This window comes from Psittacula echo (genome assembly GCF_963264785.1).
Source record: "Psittacula echo genome assembly, chromosome: 1".
Lineage (NCBI taxonomy): Eukaryota > Metazoa > Chordata > Aves > Psittaciformes > Psittacidae > Psittacula > Psittacula echo.
In genome coordinates, this window is record NC_137735.1 from 47,245,725 (window position 1) to 47,263,990 (window position 18,266).

The 18,266-nt window shown below is 40.4% G+C and overlaps 2 protein-coding genes across 2 annotated transcripts; both read left to right on the top strand.

Annotated features, from left to right (window-relative positions):
- Window positions 1–360: 360 nt before the first annotated feature.
- On the top strand, window positions 361–4,963 carry FGG (fibrinogen gamma chain; the record flags this gene model as incomplete). Its single annotated transcript, XM_080634153.1, has 9 exons — window positions 361–435; window positions 527–571; window positions 993–1,176; window positions 1,281–1,374; window positions 2,324–2,454; window positions 3,121–3,254; window positions 3,389–3,573; window positions 4,176–4,453; window positions 4,776–4,963. 9 exons carry the CDS (start codon window positions 361–363, stop codon window positions 4,961–4,963), a joined length of 1,314 nt encoding a protein of 437 aa, XP_080490279.1.
- A 6,437-nt stretch (window positions 4,964–11,400) lies between these two features.
- On the top strand, window positions 11,401–17,820 carry FGA (fibrinogen alpha chain; the record flags this gene model as incomplete). The annotated part of the gene is made up of 6 exons (XM_080634276.1): window positions 11,401–11,451; window positions 13,049–13,177; window positions 14,046–14,229; window positions 14,559–14,704; window positions 15,651–16,731; window positions 17,111–17,820. The coding sequence occupies 6 exons, from the start codon at window positions 11,401–11,403 to the stop codon at window positions 17,818–17,820; spliced, it is 2,301 nt and encodes a 766-aa protein (XP_080490402.1).
- Window positions 17,821–18,266: the final 446 nt, after the last annotated feature.

The window sequence follows — 18,266 nt, forward strand, 5'->3', positions numbered from 1 at the left end:
TGAAACTTCTACCAGCTCCCATCCCAGTGCCATGTGTGGGTTTCCTTACACTCATATTACTAAAAGTAGCATCTCCATGCCTCATCTCACCTTCCTGCCTCCCCTGAGACCTCCTGGCTAGAGCAGAGATCAAGCAGATAACTGGGAAGCAGGTTCTGAAAATGGGAGGAGTAAGAGATGTGTGCAAATTCTGGGAATCCACCTCAATCCCTACCCCACCTCCTCCCGCCACGTCCTGGTGCCCGCCCCCAGCCCCGGCCTGCTGCCTTAAACTACTGCCGCCCTGTGCTGGGTTGAACATTTTCGGCTGCTGACTGCACCGAGTACACTGAGCAGCTGTCGGCACCCAGTGGGACAGACATGACGGTGCTGAGGTTACAGAACTGGGCTGCCCTGGGGCCTCTCCTCTCCCTGCTCTTTTCTACCAGTGTGGCGGTAAGTGAGGAGACAGTGTTAAAGACTGTGTTGGCACAGAAAGCACTGCTGGTGAAAATTCACTGAAAATGGTCTTCTTTCTTCCCTTCAGTACATTGCTACCAGAGACAACTGCTGCATATTAGACGAACGATTTGTAAGTACCTGAACAATTTTCTTGTATTTTAAAAGCCTAATTAGAATTTTCCTACTCTGATTATTAACTACCATTATCACCTGATCCTCATTTTCAATACCTATTAAATGCTCTGTGCTTAAACCTGTTACTTATTAATAGCGGTATATGCTTGGTAAAAACATACAGGAGGCTGCACCATTGATGAAAGCATATATCTAGAAGACAATACAAGTAATAGCATGCACTGTTTTCTTGCTATGTGTACACACAGTGTGGCAGGAAACCACCTCTGTAAATTCAAATACAGCCGACGAAGTGGCAAATGCCTACCCTATCCACAATTATCTGTATAAGCAATGCCTGAAAGTTCCCCTGCCCAAATACTCTGCTTTCCTTTTGTTGCTCCTGAAACATTGCCTATGATTATTCTTTCCTCTAGGGTAGCTACTGCCCAACGACCTGTGGCATTGCAGATTTCTTTAATAAATACCATCTTACCATGGATAATGAACTGCAGGAAATGGAGAGAATTTTGCGGGAAATTGCTAACTCCTCAATAACAGCAGATCATTTGATTCAACACATTCAAAGCCTCTATCCTCCAGAGAAGCAGACACTACCAAGTGAGAATACAAAAATAACTACACAACTGATGAATATAATTTATGTACTTTTGTTGGATTTTTTATTCGTCTAATTGCAATAATTTTATACCTCTGTTTTACAGATTCAGTTGAAGATTTCACTAAAAAGTCCAAGAAAATAATTGAAGAAATCATCAGATATGAAAACACAATTTTCACTCATGAAAGTACTATACAGTAGGTATCTTTCATTCTATTTTATATCATTTGACAATCCCAATTGTTTTCTTTTTGTTCTTTTATAAAGTGCAGCTAAGGATCCCCCAGAAGGGGTTTTTGTTCTCATGTAGACAATTATGCCCACACTTGCATTAGCAGCTGCCTAGCAAGACACAGAAAGATCATGAAGATCACATATTGCATTCTCTGCTATCTGCATAAGCCATTAATTGTGCAAGAAGTGAAAGATAAGAATGTCAGGAAGCCTGGCGATATTTTTATTTACATTTCTTTTGCTGTGCCAGCTAGTCCTAAAATCTTTTTCATGACCTTTGGAGATTTTATTTCTATGAGTTTGTGCTGTAAAACATAGTGTGTGCAATGCTTATACAATCTGGATAATATCTAGCTAATTTTGCTGCATACGGCCATGAAAATCAGCTCAGTTACACCAATATAAATCATAAGCAGCTATAAACTCAGTGGTAGTCTTTTGTAAATTGACATTGAAAATAGAATAGAAAAGCATCATTAACTTTTCTAAATCTTAAGGATATGTTTTTTTGATCTCAGTGTAGAGAATTCTCCACCTTTTTAACATTATATCAAAGATGATTTAGGTATTCTGACATTTGCAGTAGTTTATTTACAGCATTTATGTTTTACAAATGCAGCTATGATGTGAGCTGGCATTGACTTTTGGAGAACAAAGAAAAACTTTCCATAGCATAATATTCATACATTAATTACTGGTTTGGGTTTTTTCAGATTAGAGTCAGGTTAAATTTAGCTTAAGGTTAAGTGTGTGCTTTCCTCTTTTGGCTAGTTTCCTCAATATTTAATCAGTGCTCATAGAAGTAGACCTTTTTACAAGGCTGTATGTAGCAGCATGCTACATAGGTGAAGCGTGGACTTGTGTATTACTTATTCATAAACAGCTGAAACATTTTTATGTCTCCCTGTCCAGGCAGTTGACAGATGCACATATAATGAACAGCAACAGAATTACGCAGCTGAAACAGAAGATTGCCCAGCTTGAGTCAGAATGTCAGGAGCCATGCAGAGACACAGCCGAAATACAGGAGACAACTGGAAGAGGTACACCAAATGCTTCTTGTATGGTCAAGGGTTTGTTCAGTTACAAGTATCTCCAGCTGGCATAACAGCAATGAGTTATTTGTAACCTTATGGGCCACAGATTTCTGCAAAGATGTATAAACTTGCAAGTTATGAAAACAGTGCTTAGATCAATATAAGCAGCAGGCAGATGCTCTGTAAACAAGGCATTCAGGTGTGACAGAGTTCTTGTTTGGTTTTTTGGCCTTTTTGGCCAAAATGTGACTATCCCCAAATGTATGCTAAACACGAGAGACGTGAGTAGGGTTTTCATGGACATAGGTCAAAGAGAAGATAACCCATTATCACATTTCTACTGAGTCATCTGAAAAAAAAAAATTAATTATTCCATTAGCTCCAAAAGTGCCTTTGTTGTTGCTGTAGAAATTAATGCAGTGACTGTATTTTATATTTGAGTTGCTCAACTTCTACGTGAGACTAAACTCCTCCTCATCTCACACAAGTCCTGTGATATTCAGTAGGATTTCTTATAGAAATGACATTAAAGTATATGGACTAAATAGCTAACTTTGCAACAATGACATTTAGATTAGTTATATTTCTTCTACTAAGAAAGCTACAATATCAAATAAATGTGAGGATAGAGCTGTAGATTAAATAACGATCCTTTGAATATCTTTACTTCAGATTGTCAAGACATTGCAAATAAAGGTGCCAGAAAAAGTGGTCTTTACTTTATCAAGCCTCAAAAAGCCAAGCAGTCATTCCTAGTCTACTGTGAGATTGACTCATATGGCAACGGCTGGACAGTGTTACAGAGGGTATGCCGCTTATGTATTATTACCACAAGCAAGCTTATCGCATCAGCACTGTCTTTAATTACCTACACCAGGTGCACATATTTTTTACTGAGGTTTTTTATTTTGTTTGCTTGTTTGCTTGTTTATTTTCCCAGAGACTGGATGGGAGTGAGGACTTCAAGAGAAACTGGGTTCAGTACAAGGAAGGATTTGGGCACCTGTCTCCAGATGACACCACGGAATTCTGGCTGGGTAATGAAAAGATTCATTTAATAACCACGCAGTCCACTCTGCCATACACCTTACGAATAGAACTGGAGGACTGGAGTGGCAAAAAAAGGTATGTGCTCATGATGCTTCTAAAAATGACAGCTTAAAGCCTACTGCTCCTGTTGCTATGTCCATTTGTACAGCTTTCTGAAAAAATACTGAGCCCTTAGACCTGCTGCCATGCATATGACACTGCTTTGGCTCCTGAACTCACCGCTGTGACAGTAGTCACCATGAGTGACCTGTTGGCAGGCACACATATGTGTCTGAAGGTCATGTGCTGGCAGCCCTAGTTTTTTTGGCAGAAGGAATGTTTCTTTTGTTCAAGTTTCTTCACATGAGACGTGTGCTCCTTCTTCCCACCGAGAATTTCCTCGTGACCTAAGGAAGCCTTAGCATTATGAACCTGGGAGATATATATATGTGGGTGTATATAACATAGATCATTCATACATCACTGAAGACTAGTAGTCAGAAAACATGTCTGATACTGGAGCACAAAAGTTCGTTGGATGTGTGTCATTGACCTGAGGCACATAGTCATGCAAAACCAATTCCTTTCAGATGCTATTATGCCATAAATGCCTTTTCTGCATTTCTAACACGTATTTTTCATTCTTGCATGTACTGGGAATGCAACATTCTCATATTCACCATTCTGCTTTCTAACAGCACTGCTGACTATGCTGTATTCAAAGTGGGAAGTGAAGGAGACAAGTATCGACTGACTTATGCCTACTTTATTGGTGGTGAAGCTGGGGATGCCTTTGATGGCTTTGATTTCGGAGATGATCCAAGTGACAAGTCCTTCACCTATCATAATGGCATGCGGTTCAGTACCTATGATAACGACAATGATAACTTTGCTGGCAACTGTGCTGAGCAAGATGGATCTGGATGGTGGATGAATAGATGTCATGCTGGCCACCTCAATGGCAAATATTATATAGGTAAAGTATCTCCTAAATACCTCTAACCCAGGACACCATGTTTCAGTGACAAAGAAAAATGGGTCACTTTCATTGAGTATGTTTTGTTGTCTGGATTTCCCAATGCTGAGGTAGCCCATTCTTTGCAATAAGTGATAACACTAACAAGAGGAACTCCCGGCTGAGTGGGAGAATCAGTCCTGACAGAAACAAAGAAGGGTAGTGGACAAGGCCTGTTAGCATGCCCAGGGATGCCATGGAGGTGCTAGTACCAGAAAAATGTATGGGCACATTAAATATTCTAGAAAGCAACTAATGGTTTTGCTCCAACTGGTATTTTCAGATGGTGTGTACACATCGAAAGATGCTGGTCCATCTGGATATGACAATGGCATTATCTGGGCAACCTGGCGTGACCGGTGGTACTCCATGAAGAAAACTGCAATGAAAATCATTCCATTCAACAGACTGTCAGTGGATGGACAGCAGCACAACTTGGGCAGTGCCAAACAGGTTAGACCGCAGGGCTAAGGCAATATTTAATATGACAACAGAACATAGTTAATCACTTCAAACACTGAGCGTGGAAAGCTGAAGTGTTAATCCCACTGCATCTTAGAGAAGTTGGCTTTGTTTCCCATTTTGTCACAGAAATATTTGTACTTTGTTTTTATTCTCACTGATTCTTTTAACAGGTAACTAAATGTATAGTCTTATGATCAGAAATAATTCCCTGCTTTCATGCGCTTCAAATATGTATGAATGCTATCAACATGTCATTATAGCTTTATGTACTTTTTTCTTTAGAAGAACATTAAAATGCTCTTTCTTTTTTTTCTGTTGTAGGTTGGAGACTCGTAAAGGGACAATTCCACAAAGACTGGTCTGAACAGGGAGAACAAATCTATTATCTTTTTAGACACTGAACTTACCTGACATTAAAGAAGTCAGTTTTGACTGTAAAACACCGTTGACTGTAAAATGCCCAAGCCTCTTCCCTGAGCAGTGCTTACCTTTGTACATGGTTATTTTTTTCTGTACAAATTCTCAATAAATTTTTGATTATTACAAAAAATATGAACTTCTGTGCTTTACTGTTGGCCAAATAAAGCAAAGTAAAATTTGTGATTGTTGGAGGGTTACTCTGATCAATCATGTAAACTTCATTCAGTCATTTCTGAATTGCATACCAGTAGTTTCTGCTTTTTGTTTAGAGGTCAGTGTTGGAGCTATTTCTCCAGAAAATGGCTGTTTCCAAAAGTTTTCATTCTATTTTCTGATGAAACTGATTTGTGACATAGATCAAAGTACATAGCAACTTGAAAGAGGACTAGTTTGCTGCTAAGCGCTACTTAACTGAGCTTACAATGAAGTAATAAGCATATTTTAAATCAGAATGGGTTAGGAACTATACTATCAATGATCAAGAACAAATATTTTACTCCAAATCTATAAGTTTCTCAAATATTACTGAGAATAAAAGTTTCATTTGCTTTATAGCACATAGTATTACACTACCGACCATTATTTTCAAATGCCCCCTTTTTATGAATAAATATTTAAAAATTAATCTAACATATCTAGTGCCATTATCCAACAACAATAACAAAAATTACAGCAGAAATTCATTGTATTTTATTTGCATTTTCTTTTTTTAGGTCTGGTAATAATTTTCCATGTGATCCACGTAAGCAAACTTGCAGCACAGTTCAAGAACAGCAAAGAATTTGCAATGCTGTCTGAATGTACTCACTCAGGATATCTGACGAGTGCATTTGAGGGGAGCATTAGGAAATCAAATTAGATTTGCGGATAAATTGCTCAACAAAAAATACACTCAGAGCTAGAATCTATATCTCTATATCTATATCTCTGTATCTGTATCTATGTCTACATCTACATATCTGTATCTGTATCTATATAGCTCAATTTGATATATTTAGAAGTGAAATACAAAGTATATCGTGGTCTTTATTTTTAGTTACTAGTAAAAGGCCAGAGATTCACCTGAAATTTCTGAACAGCACATTCAAATTCTTCAAAGACAGGAAGACGTTACTCTTATAACACAGATCTAAAAGGCAGTTTATGCAGCCTCAACACTTTTCAAGGTCTGATGCAAGGCTGATGCTAAGCCTCTTTCCTTGGATCTGAGACTCCATAGCATGATAAATTTCTGTCCCCATGTAATTTTTACTGAGGTTGTTTTGACTTGGGGAAGTTTCACCCTTGAGCCAAAATCTAAGAGGAAGGCAGGTTTCCCAGGACTAGGTGAGTAGAAGCCATTGTGTAACATAGGGTCAGCATGGGGTTAACAACTGTTTGGGATGAGGGACAACCCCTCCACACTACTGAACACAATATTTGCACAGCAATATTGCACTCATGCAACCAGCCATGCTGCTGGCTCACCACCAGCCTTGACATCTAATTCCTCACCAAGCAAAGCAGTTTTTCTGCTTTGGTTCCTTGAAGCAGTATGTGTGGAGAGGCCTGGTGGAAGGATATGAGCTGAGGGTCGGCAACTCCTGTCTGATCCTGGTTCTGCAAACAGCCACTTGAGTGGCATTGCCCAAGTCCCTTCCACTTTCTGTTTTCAGTTTATACCACCTATGACATGACATTAAAGTTGTTTTTATCTACATGTTTGCAACATGGAATTATAAAATACTCCTTTCCCCTCCATTGCTTTGACTTCTGTATCCACACTCTGCTAGGTCTGAATTGTGATTTAGCTCTCCTGATTTATCTTTCGGACACCATGATTTATTAGATGAGAATTTGCTGTGTCTGCACACATTTCAGTGTTGTGAGCTGGCATTTTGTAGGTTGCTCACCAGAACTAAGATTGCCTTATTCTTCTAGTTGATTTGTTGATTGGTGCCCTAAGTTTTTACAACTCATTTTCACGTCTTTGGAGAGGAACATCTGCTCCAGTGGTCAGGAGGGTCAGAGCTATCAAATCCAAGAACTCAAAAAAGTTCTGTGCCAGAGTTCATCAGGGAGTCTGCAGGATCCCAGTCTGCAGTTACATTCTCTGGGTCCTGAAAGAAGACTGGAAACACTCATGCCTTTTGGCACTTCTTTCTATTGTTTCCAACCATCTAACTATCAGAAAGGGGCCTGAAAAGGTCTCATATTTCTTCTGACTCTTAAATAATAATACTCTGGGTATTATTTTTTTGCAAGGAAATATATTTCAGTTTGAATTAATGCCCTTATTCTGTAGCAGTGGTGGAATCACCATCCCTGGAAGTGTTTGAAAACCATGTAGATGAGGCCTTCAGTGACAACCATGTGTCAATATGTGACAATAGTGGTGGTCTTGGCAGTCCTGGGGTAATGGTTGGACTTGATCTTAAAGGTCTTTTCCAACCTAGGTGATTCTATGATTCTATACTGGGAGGCCATATTTCTCTTTTCTAAATCAGTTTTTATCATACATGACCCTTAAACTATTAGCTATATTATCTATAGTGAAAGTTGTCTGTATTTGGGCAAGCCTGCCCCACTCTGAGTTTATCAAAGTTCATTATAGGATTTGGTGGCTATGATGAGTTTGCCTTTCTCTCATACTTTGTGCTTGCAGTCACTCTTCCAAAGACCACTGTAGCACAAAACTGAAGAAAGTGGATGAGGAAAGGGTAGAGGTAGAAAAAAAACAAGTAAGGTGGATGGACTGGAGGACTTGCTGGGTCCCTCAGTCCTTGAGACATTGCATGGAGACAATGTGGAACCAGATGCTGGGACTGGCTAGTGACAAATTCAAGAGTTAAGTAGCCTTAGGAACATATGAAGAGAAAGTGGAGCTGAGAGCTGGAGCTGAAGGAGACTGGAATCTAAGACAAGGTATCTGGAGGAGGGACATGAATTGAGCAGGCAAGAGGAGGAGAAGGCAGTGCTTGGGAACTGATGGTGAGGACTTGTGGTAGTACAGGAGACAGGGGCAGTGCTGGGCAAACAAGGGCTGGCTCACATCTAGGGTGCACAAGCCAGAGTTAAACCCCAGATTCCCAGCTATTACTGTGGCAACCTGCCAAGAGCAGGGCAGCTGAAGTCTCTCCTTTGATGATGAATTAAAGTTAAATCCAAAGTTTATCCAGCTCTTGGCCTTTAGCCTTTCAAACAAACACAGGGAGAAGTGATTGGATGATTGCAACAGGAAAGCAAAGGTACAGGCTGAAGGTCAGGCCTAGATTCAGTCCTCAACTGGAAATCCCAAGGAGATATTCCTTCACCTCAGCTTCACCCAGAAACCCCTTCACATGAAACAGGAAACACCACTTAGTTTACCTAATGGTTATGGTTTGTTATCAGCTTTTTCCAGTCCTTTTAGCCATGGTGGCCAAGGTTTACTTTGACCAGAGCTTTAGTTTTGTGCATTTGAAGGTCACCAGAGAGCTTTGTCCTCCATCAGGGTTTGTGGAGGCCTGGCACATGCTTTGTGTTGTGTCCAGTTTTACACTGGTTGCTGGTATCTGGGTCACCACCTAGCAAATTGTTGCACCCTCTGTGAGCACAGTTGGAAAGGCAGAAAATCTTCTGCTTGGTGTGCTCTGACTACTGTCGATTTTTAAGGCCTACTAAATTACCAAAATAATGTTCAAGCGTTATTGAGGATCACAAAATCAAGCCCTTACAAATTGGAAAAAGCCAGAACTAAGGTGCCATGTCACATCACATCTGAATTATGAAGGATGCTTTAGTTGTTGCGTAGGTTGTAATGCAGGTGGGGAATAAAAGCAGGTGGGACATAGTTGTCTCTTACTTACAGATGTTACCCTGCGAAATCAGGTGCTATTCCTGCCCTCATCACCCAGTTCGTGTGGGATCAGAAGCAAGACACTCAGGTAAAGCACTGCGGTAGCTCGGTGATGAGCACCATAGGAAAATATGTGAAGTTTTAAACAGTCTGCAGAGCATCATCATACAACGAAAAGAATGTACAGCTCTAAGCAGCTGCTTGCTGTCTTTTCCTCCTTTAAGCATTTTATTGTCTGACAAGCTTTTAATAAGTCTTCCACAGAATTGCTGCAACAGAATGAACAGAACTGTGTAGGACTTGGAGTGGGGAAGCATCACCAATTTTATCCCAGCTGAAGTTAGCACCTGAGGGTTTTGGTGTGTAAGAATATTGATTATCTGCTTTGAATTTAGGAGCTGCCTTATGGACATTTATCAACCAAAGAACACAGCAACGGCTGGTTGATCTTCAAATTGAGCAAAGGTAATACGTGGTCTGTTTGGACATTTGTTGCTGAAGTTATTTAGGCTGTCTTGTTGCTGAAATAGAAGTCTGTTGAATCACAGCATTACTAGCACTGCACTAGCAGTGGATTACTAGCACTGAGATTCAACAGAAGACTTTACAGAGCATGTTGCAGGGAGTTTATATGAATGAAACATCTTGTTTCAGAATGCGCTCAGATAAAATAACACTAAGCCTTAAATATAATAGAAACCCTTTTTCATGCAAAACTAGGTCTTGGTGGTGTAGGTGTTAATCAATTTAACACCATCTTAATGAGCTCTTCTGCTACATGAGAATATGACTTGGGTAGATTTAGATTATATATTAGGAAAAAAATCTTCACTGTGAAGGTGATGAGACATTGGCACAGGTTACCCAAAGAAGTTGTGGGTGCCCCATCCTTGGCAGTGTTCAAGGCCAGGTTGAATGGGACTTTGAGCAACCTGGTCTAGTGGAAGGCGTCCCTGCCCATGGCAGGGGGGGAACTAGGTGATCTTTAAGGTCCCTTCCAACCCAAACCATTCTATGGTGCTCTGATATTGGTATGTGTTAGATTTAAGAGGGGTTCCCTAGATAAGAGAAGCATAAAATACAAGGCCAGAATTGGGAGGAAAAAAGGGGTCTCATTCACATCTCTCTAAAGCAGAACACAGTAAGATGTTGCAGCCTGTAGACGATGAGTTTTTCGAATGTCATGTGGTTTTAAAAGGCCAAGAGAGAATTTTGTTCTTTTGACTGATGAGGTCAACATGTGCTCTAAGCAAAGATTTTCTTGCTCATTCCTGATCACTGTGGTGGCAACTTTTGAGATGGGCAGCATCTCTCAAGTGTCTGACAGCCATGTGCATCATCCCCCAGTAATAGTAAGGCTAGTTATAGAGCTCACATTATTATCATCAGTTACCACATACAAACTATACCCATTATGTAAACAGTTAAGGAGGCACGACTCTTTAGGAGTATTTTATTATGCTTAACATCTGTTCTGGGACATTTTCAAGTACCGCTCTACTGTGATACTCTTCATAAATTTTTGTTCATTTCAAACAAATCCTGCTTGATAAAAGTTATAATATACCATTTGTGTAAGAGACAGCATAATGTTGAACACATCATGCATCATACAAATACCAGTAAGGTCCAGCTGTAAAAACTGTTGTAAATTGGGCTCTGGACTCCTCAGGAATTAATTTCACTTGATGACCATGCAGTCACAGGTACACTTTCTTAGACCAGTACTTGCCTTGGAAAGGCCAGTGAATTTTACAGCAGTAGGACAGAGTTACAGAGAAAGGGCAAACCAATGACTTCCTGTTTCAAATATCAGCTCTTAGATTATGCTAACTAAGTTCCCATTGCACAGCGTGTGTCTTCCAGGAGGTAAGTATTGCTGGATCCCACTAGGTCCTGTGTACATCTAAGCTAAACATCCAGTTACAAGAAATCAAGCTTCAGACAGATTTTTATTTTCCTGGAATACACGGTGTTGTCCACATGTTGGTGTTGTACAAACTTACCTGGAGCAAATAACAGCTCAAACTTGTGCAACAGGCCTTAAGTAATCACCTAAGGGGGAGGGGGATATCTGGCATGTTTTGTCTCCAAACAGAAGGGAGCATAATCATTAATCTCAGCTTCACGCTAAGGTTTAAATTGCACCCAGAGATGGGGGAAGAGTATCCTTTCAGTCAAAGTTCTGCTTGCTCTTCTCCTGAAGATGATATCAATGAGGATCCTCTGTGTGTTGCTGTGCCTCTACTTAGCCTGGGTATGAATTTGATTCTTTTCATATCTTTCTGTTTTGAAGAGTGTTTATTAGATAGATAAATTTTGACTGTCATCTAGCTTGTAAAATTCAATGCACACCCATATACACAAGCCTACTGTAACCATTTCACTGCTGGACTTTCATGAACGGTTCTTGAGCATCCAGCTCTCTAGTTTCGCTTAATTTGGTTTTGCTGAGTCTGCCTGGATTCACAAGCAGCATATACATTAAGTTGAATTTATAGATTCATATGTGATGCTGTAAGTCTGTGGATGCCTGTGGCTCCAGCCAGCCAGGAATTTTCATGTTTATTAGGGTGAATTCTGCTCTCATTTGTATGGTACTTCAGCAGTGTTTTACACCTACAAATGATTCGCAATACCTTTATTATAAAATACACATTAAGCCCCAAGGATTCCTGTAGCAGCAATATCAGGTTAAACTAGGGCTAAGTAAGAAACAATGTTTAGATAAGGAAACAGATAGACTTGATTTTCAGCTATGTTAATATAAACTTGTTTTTCTTATTGAGGTCTCAGGCCATAACTTTATGTTAGATTCTTCACATTTCTCTTTATGACTCTCTTTTGAAGAATATGCATATTTTAACAAATGACAGAAATTACAGAAAGCCAATGGGGCAAACCAGAAGCAGTCGTATTGGAGCTGTCAATGCTGAAGGGGCACAAACCACCTAAAAGTAAAGTTTTTATCTGTTGCTTTTAAAAGGCCAGATCCTCAGGATTAATCAAACCAGAGTGAATCTGACAATTTTAATAATGACATTCCAGTTTCCCAGGTCTTAACAACAGTATAATGTAACTATATATAACATACATAAATATAAGTAATACAGTAGAAATCCTTACATTATTTTGGCTTAGAATTAGCTTGTATAGATGCACTTCTCCTCAGGTTTGAAGAAGATCTCAGTGTATTTATTTCTCTTCTTTCCATTAGCACAGTGGAATCCACCCATCACTGACGTTATTATTTTTATTACGATGTTATTAGCTTTCTTGCTCTTTATGCCAGGCAAAACATGGCTACAAGCTTACACGTAGCAACTGCAATTAAAATCAGAAACACTAATGGGAAAACTCTCTTCATATATATATATATATATATATATTTAAGCCAGTTTTGTGTAGACTGAAGGTGGCAGAATGAAAATACAAATATAGCAATATTGCAGCAAGTGAAAATAGAACATAGGATTTTTTAAGTATTTGCTTTAACTTAACCAGTTTCAATCTGATTTCAAGTTAATTTTATATTTACACACAGAACAAAAGATTTTTATGGAATTATATTACCATAATATATCTTGAGCATCACCAGCTCTCTACATAGCAGCATTAATTCTAAGAGATTAAAAGCTTTATTCTGACAAAACAAACAAAATCGTATCTTCCAAGAAATATCAGGAATAAAACAGTGCAAGGGCACTGCTCAGTGTGATGCTTTCCAGATGGCTGTAACTGCCACACGTCAGCTGTGCCACTGAGTGTCTGAGGACATCAACATTGTGTTTCTGTTCTCTTGGCAGCTGTTTGGTTAATCTTGGTTTTGCTTTTGCTGTTTTTCCTCCTGGCAGGCACAAGATGGAGAAAGTACCTTTGAAAAGGAGGGTGGAGGAGTGCGTGGTCCCAGGATTGTGGAGCACATGTCCCAGACCACCTGCCAGTATGAGAAGAACTGGCCCATCTGTGCAGACGATGACTGGGTGAGCAATGAGCTCTGGGGGCAAAAGAGGGCCTATCAATAGAGTGCTCATGGACCTCAGCCAGACTGCTATGATGGGCGCCATGCAGCCAGCGTGCAGATGGGACTTGGGTCTTAGGAAGGATGGGTAATACTTCATGTCAGGGCAGCCTGGAGAGATCTCCTGCAGGAAAGCAAGAAAGGAAATAATTAGGAGAAAGAAAGAGGTGGAAGTTTGCCAGGGTGCAGAATCAGAAGAGAATGTAAGTCTAGAAAAGAAAGATGAAATAAAAGAAGGTTATACCTAGAAAAAAATAAGAAGGATTTTTTTTTATAATTTGGATATTGCAACTTTTGTAGTTGGTAAGAAAAAGGCACCAGAAAGATGTGTGACAAAGAAAATAAATAGCTAGAAATAACTTCATCTTCACTACTTGCTTTTTAGGATGCCAGATGACAAAACATTCAGTAAATGGTTTCATAATGACTGACTGGATGTCTTTGTGTATAAACTGTTCATTTGTCTCTCTTCTGCCTCATACGTCTTAGTCCATCTCTATGCTACATTTATTTGATGAAATCTTGGCTAAGAGCTTTAGTCTGTAAATACATTAAGCTTTTCCAAGGAAAATTTTGCTTATATAAGTTGGCCTCTAACATCCTTGCTCAAACCAGAAAACAGACTTCTTACAGCAGCCTTTTGGGAAATACATACATATATATAAAAATGGACATCTGAAGAAAACTTGCAGAATCTTGCCCTAACTTATTTTTTTTATTTTTAATTTTTTATGTGTTTACAGTGTTGGCCAAAAGTCTGAAAATTTAATGCTAAAAAAAGGTTTACTCATGAAGATTTTAACACAATTATTTCCATCTTCTGATTTTAGGGTACAAAATGTCCATCAGGCTGCAGAATGCAAGGACTGATTGATGAAACAGACCAGGATTATAGTCACAGAATAGATAAAATCAGGAAGCTGCTCTTAGAAAATCAAAACAACTATAAAAAATCAAATCGAATAGTTGTGGAAACTGTAAATGTACTGAAACCAAACCTGGACAGTGCTCAGAGTGAGTATCTTGCACTCAGTTTTATTATCCATTGCTGAATTACTGGGGTTTTTTTGTGCATAAGAAACATGTAGTGAAAATCTATCATAGAATAGTTAGGGTTGGAAAGGATATGCTGCACTGGACCTTATTAACAAGAGCCAGAATAAACATAGTAATTAAGACTCTTAACTGCTAGCTAGTAAAAACGAATGTATTTTTTTACCTGTCGAGTACTGTGAGAAGTATGTGCTTAATTACATGGTTTAATTACTTATTTTAAAAAACACTACCCTTTTAGGAAAGAAAATCACACGTGCATAGCTGACTGTGGTGCATTTCTGTTTCAGAGATTGATGATGATTATGGTCGCGTGTCAGGAGAACTGAGACAGAGAATTGTGACATTAAAGCAGAGAGTTGTCACTCAAGTAAACAGAATTAAAGCTCTGCAGAGCAGCATCCAGGATCAGGTGACAGAGATGAAGCGCTTAGAGGTGGGTAGATGCTATGTAGTTTCCATTCTTTTTAGGCCTTAGCTACAGAAAGAGGGTCTACCCATTACACTGTACATGGTGAGCAGTGTCCCCTCTAGAAGAAAACTTGATGCAACTCTCACAGGACCTGATTTGCTGAAGCAAATCCCCAAATGAGTTGTTTTCTGTGCAGGTAGATGTGGGAACAAGTATGAGCTCAGGAGGACTCCTGGTCCCATTTCTCACTTCACTCAGACAAGTAGCAAAGATCTTATATCTACTGATAACTGGCTCTGCATAAGGTGTTTCTCCTCCTATGAGGAGCTGCTGAGCAGCTAGGATGAGAGGGGTGTACCCTGTCCTTCCCTAGTGCTGCCACTGCTGCCCAAGCCAGTGCTGGAACTAGAGCCCATGTTCCCAAGCTGCAGCCAATCCTTTTGACAATAATGAAAGCAAAAGTCCTGGCACAAACAGTGGTTTTGCTCAAAAGTCTGTTTTGATCCCCAGATCAGAGATCCATCTTTTGGATCATGTAGGAAAGCAGTAGTAGCCTCAGTATGGCAGGCTTCACAGCAGGGCCATGACAGGCTTTGGGACAAGCCCAGTGGCTTTCCCTCTCCTTGGAGGACCCATTTCTGCCCTGGTCCCCAGAGAGTTGCCCAGGTCTACAGCACTCCCTCCAGACCGAGGAAGGCACCCCTATGCACCAAGAACAAAAGGAGCAGAGATTGGGAACCTGCTACAATGTACTTTTCTATGGAGCTCACATGCACTCTGCTGTTGCATGTGTCGTATTTATTGGAAAGGAACTCAGGGATGATTTCAAAACTGAGCTTTGGCAAAGCTCTGCTGTAGGTAGGAGGTGCCAGGACAGCTCTCACCTTTCCCCCAGTCCAATTAAAGAATACACTTGCTTGAGAAAGTCAGGAAAGGTCCCTAACCAAATTATTTCTCTCTGTTTACATAGGTGGATATTGATATTAAGATACGAGCTTGCAAAGGAACCTGTGATAGAAGTTTTGATTACCAGGTGGACAAAGAAAGCTATGACAATATCCAGAAACAGCTTACCCAAGCCAACTCCATCAACTTGCACCCAGAGCTTCAAACAACCACCTTGAGCACACTGAAAATGAGGCCAATTAAGGACTCAAATGTTCCTGAGCATTTTAAGCATAAGCCTCTGCCAGAAATGCAAGCTCTGAATATAATTAATAACATCAAGCAGATGCAAGTGGTATTAGAAAGATCAGAAACAGACACAAAGCCCTCCCGGGGCGACAGTGTGTATCTCGCGGCAGAATCAAGGGGGGATGGACCTTCACACACCAGCAAATTAGTTACTCCTACTCACGGGAGAGAAACTATTAGTCTGGGAGACAAAACCTCCTCCACTGTCCGTAGGTGCACCAAAACTACCACCAAAAGAGTTGTCACTGGCCCCGACGGCCCTAGAGAAGAAGTAGTTGAAAAAACAGTTTCTTCTGATGGCTCAGACTGCTCCTATTTGCAAGGGGCAGGAAATGTTAGAGAGGAAGGGAGCATATACCATGTTGGTGGTACAGATGGCTTTCACAAGCTAGAGAGGTTATTCCCTGAGCTAGAGTCCTTTTTCACTCCTGACTCTGCATCCACTGCTAGTAAGCACTTTGGTGGATCAAGCAGCGTTTCATCTAGCAGCCACACAACTGGTACAGGCAGTAGCCACTTACGTACTGAAGTATCTAGTCATTCAGGGACTTATGGGGGGAAAGGCAAATTTACAGACTTAGGAGAGGAGGAAGAAGATGACTTTGGAGGACTTCACCTTCAGCCATCTGGATTCCCATCTGGCAGCGCAAGTCACTCCAAGACTGTAGTGACCAGCGCCTCTTCTAGTTTCAACAAGGGAGGCTCCACTTTTGAAACCAAATCACTAAAGACCCGTGAAATAACTGAGGAGCTAGGTGGGGTGCAACATGATCAGAGTGCAGAGGATACCCCAGACTTTCAGGCACGCAGCATCAGACCATCAGGAATGAAGCAAAGGAGAGCCAGCACTGGGAAAGGTACACAGGCATCACAGAAGTAGTTAATTGAGGTAGTGGAGCCAAACTCCATCAATAACCAAACTGACGCATTGGTTTCAGATACCATAGTACAACAGTGTGATGTTAAAATATGAACACTGTGTCCATTTATTGCCTCCTTGGAAACAAAAAGGAAAATATTTCATTGATACTCGGGTATTACATAGACAATTCACAATTTAAGATGTATGCAGTTTTCTTTTCTGAATCCTTTTTAATGTTGCCTGTCCCTATACCTAATGTATTTCAAGACACGTTTAACAATTTTCCTCAGAGCTATTGGTACTTGGATTCCTCTGAACCTTTTATTAAATTTTGGTGATAACTCCTGTCAAACCAGATCAACTTTTTTTTTTAGACTGTGATGATATCCGCCAGAAACACACTTTTGGTGCCAAAAGTGGCATTTTCAAAATCAAGCCAGCGGGATCGAATAAGGTTTTGTCAGTTTATTGCGACCAAGAGACAACTTTGGGAGGATGGCTATTGATCCAACAGAGAATGGATGGATCAGTGAATTTTAACCGGACCTGGCAAGACTACAAGAGAGGTTTCGGCAGCGTGGACAGCAAAGGGCAAGGAGAGTTCTGGCTGGGCAATGAAAACATACACTTGCTGACTCAGAACGACACTCTCCTTCGGGTGGAGTTAGAGGACTGGGATGGAAATGCTGAGTATGCAGAGTATATCATACAGGTAGGATCTGAAGCAGAAGGGTATGCGCTTGCCGTGTCCTCCTACGAGGGGACTGCTGGGGATGCGCTGATAGAGGGCTGGCTGGAAGACGGCACCGAATACACATCCCATGCCCAGATGCGGTTTAGCACCTTCGACCGGGACCAGGACCGCTGGGAGGAGAGCTGTGCAGAGATGTACGGTGGTGGCTGGTGGTACAACAGCTGCCAGGCAGCCAACCTCAATGGCATTTACTACCTGGGGGGCCACTATGACCCCAGGTACAACGTTCCTTATGAGATTGAAAATGGTGTGGTCTGGCTGCCATTTAGAGCCTCTGACTATTCCCTCAAAATTGTTAGAATGAAAATCAGGCCCATAGAAACCATGTAGAAAGACAGGCTTTTAATGTATGTTACAACTGTAAGTTGAAAAGATTTTTTTTATATGAATGTGCATGATGTACCTTTACTCTGTGAATTTGAAGGCAACTGGGCACATCTGTGGCTTAAAAAATAAACATTGATTAATAATCAACAAAACAGTTCTTTCATCTTATTTGCAATTGCCAAAACTTTTCAAGGAAATATTGATTTTAAACCCATTTTTATATGAACTTTGTCTCTGTCTTTCACAATAATAGAATCACAGAATAGTTAGGGTTGGAAAGGACCTTAAGATCATCCAGTTCCAACCCCCCTGCCATGGGCAGGGACACCTCACCCTACACAATGTCATCCACGGTTCTGTCTTTGACAGGTCACACCTAAGCTGGAGCTAAAAATATTTATAATTTGAATTATTTATTTTGTTTAAAAGTGTTAAAGAAATAAAATAAT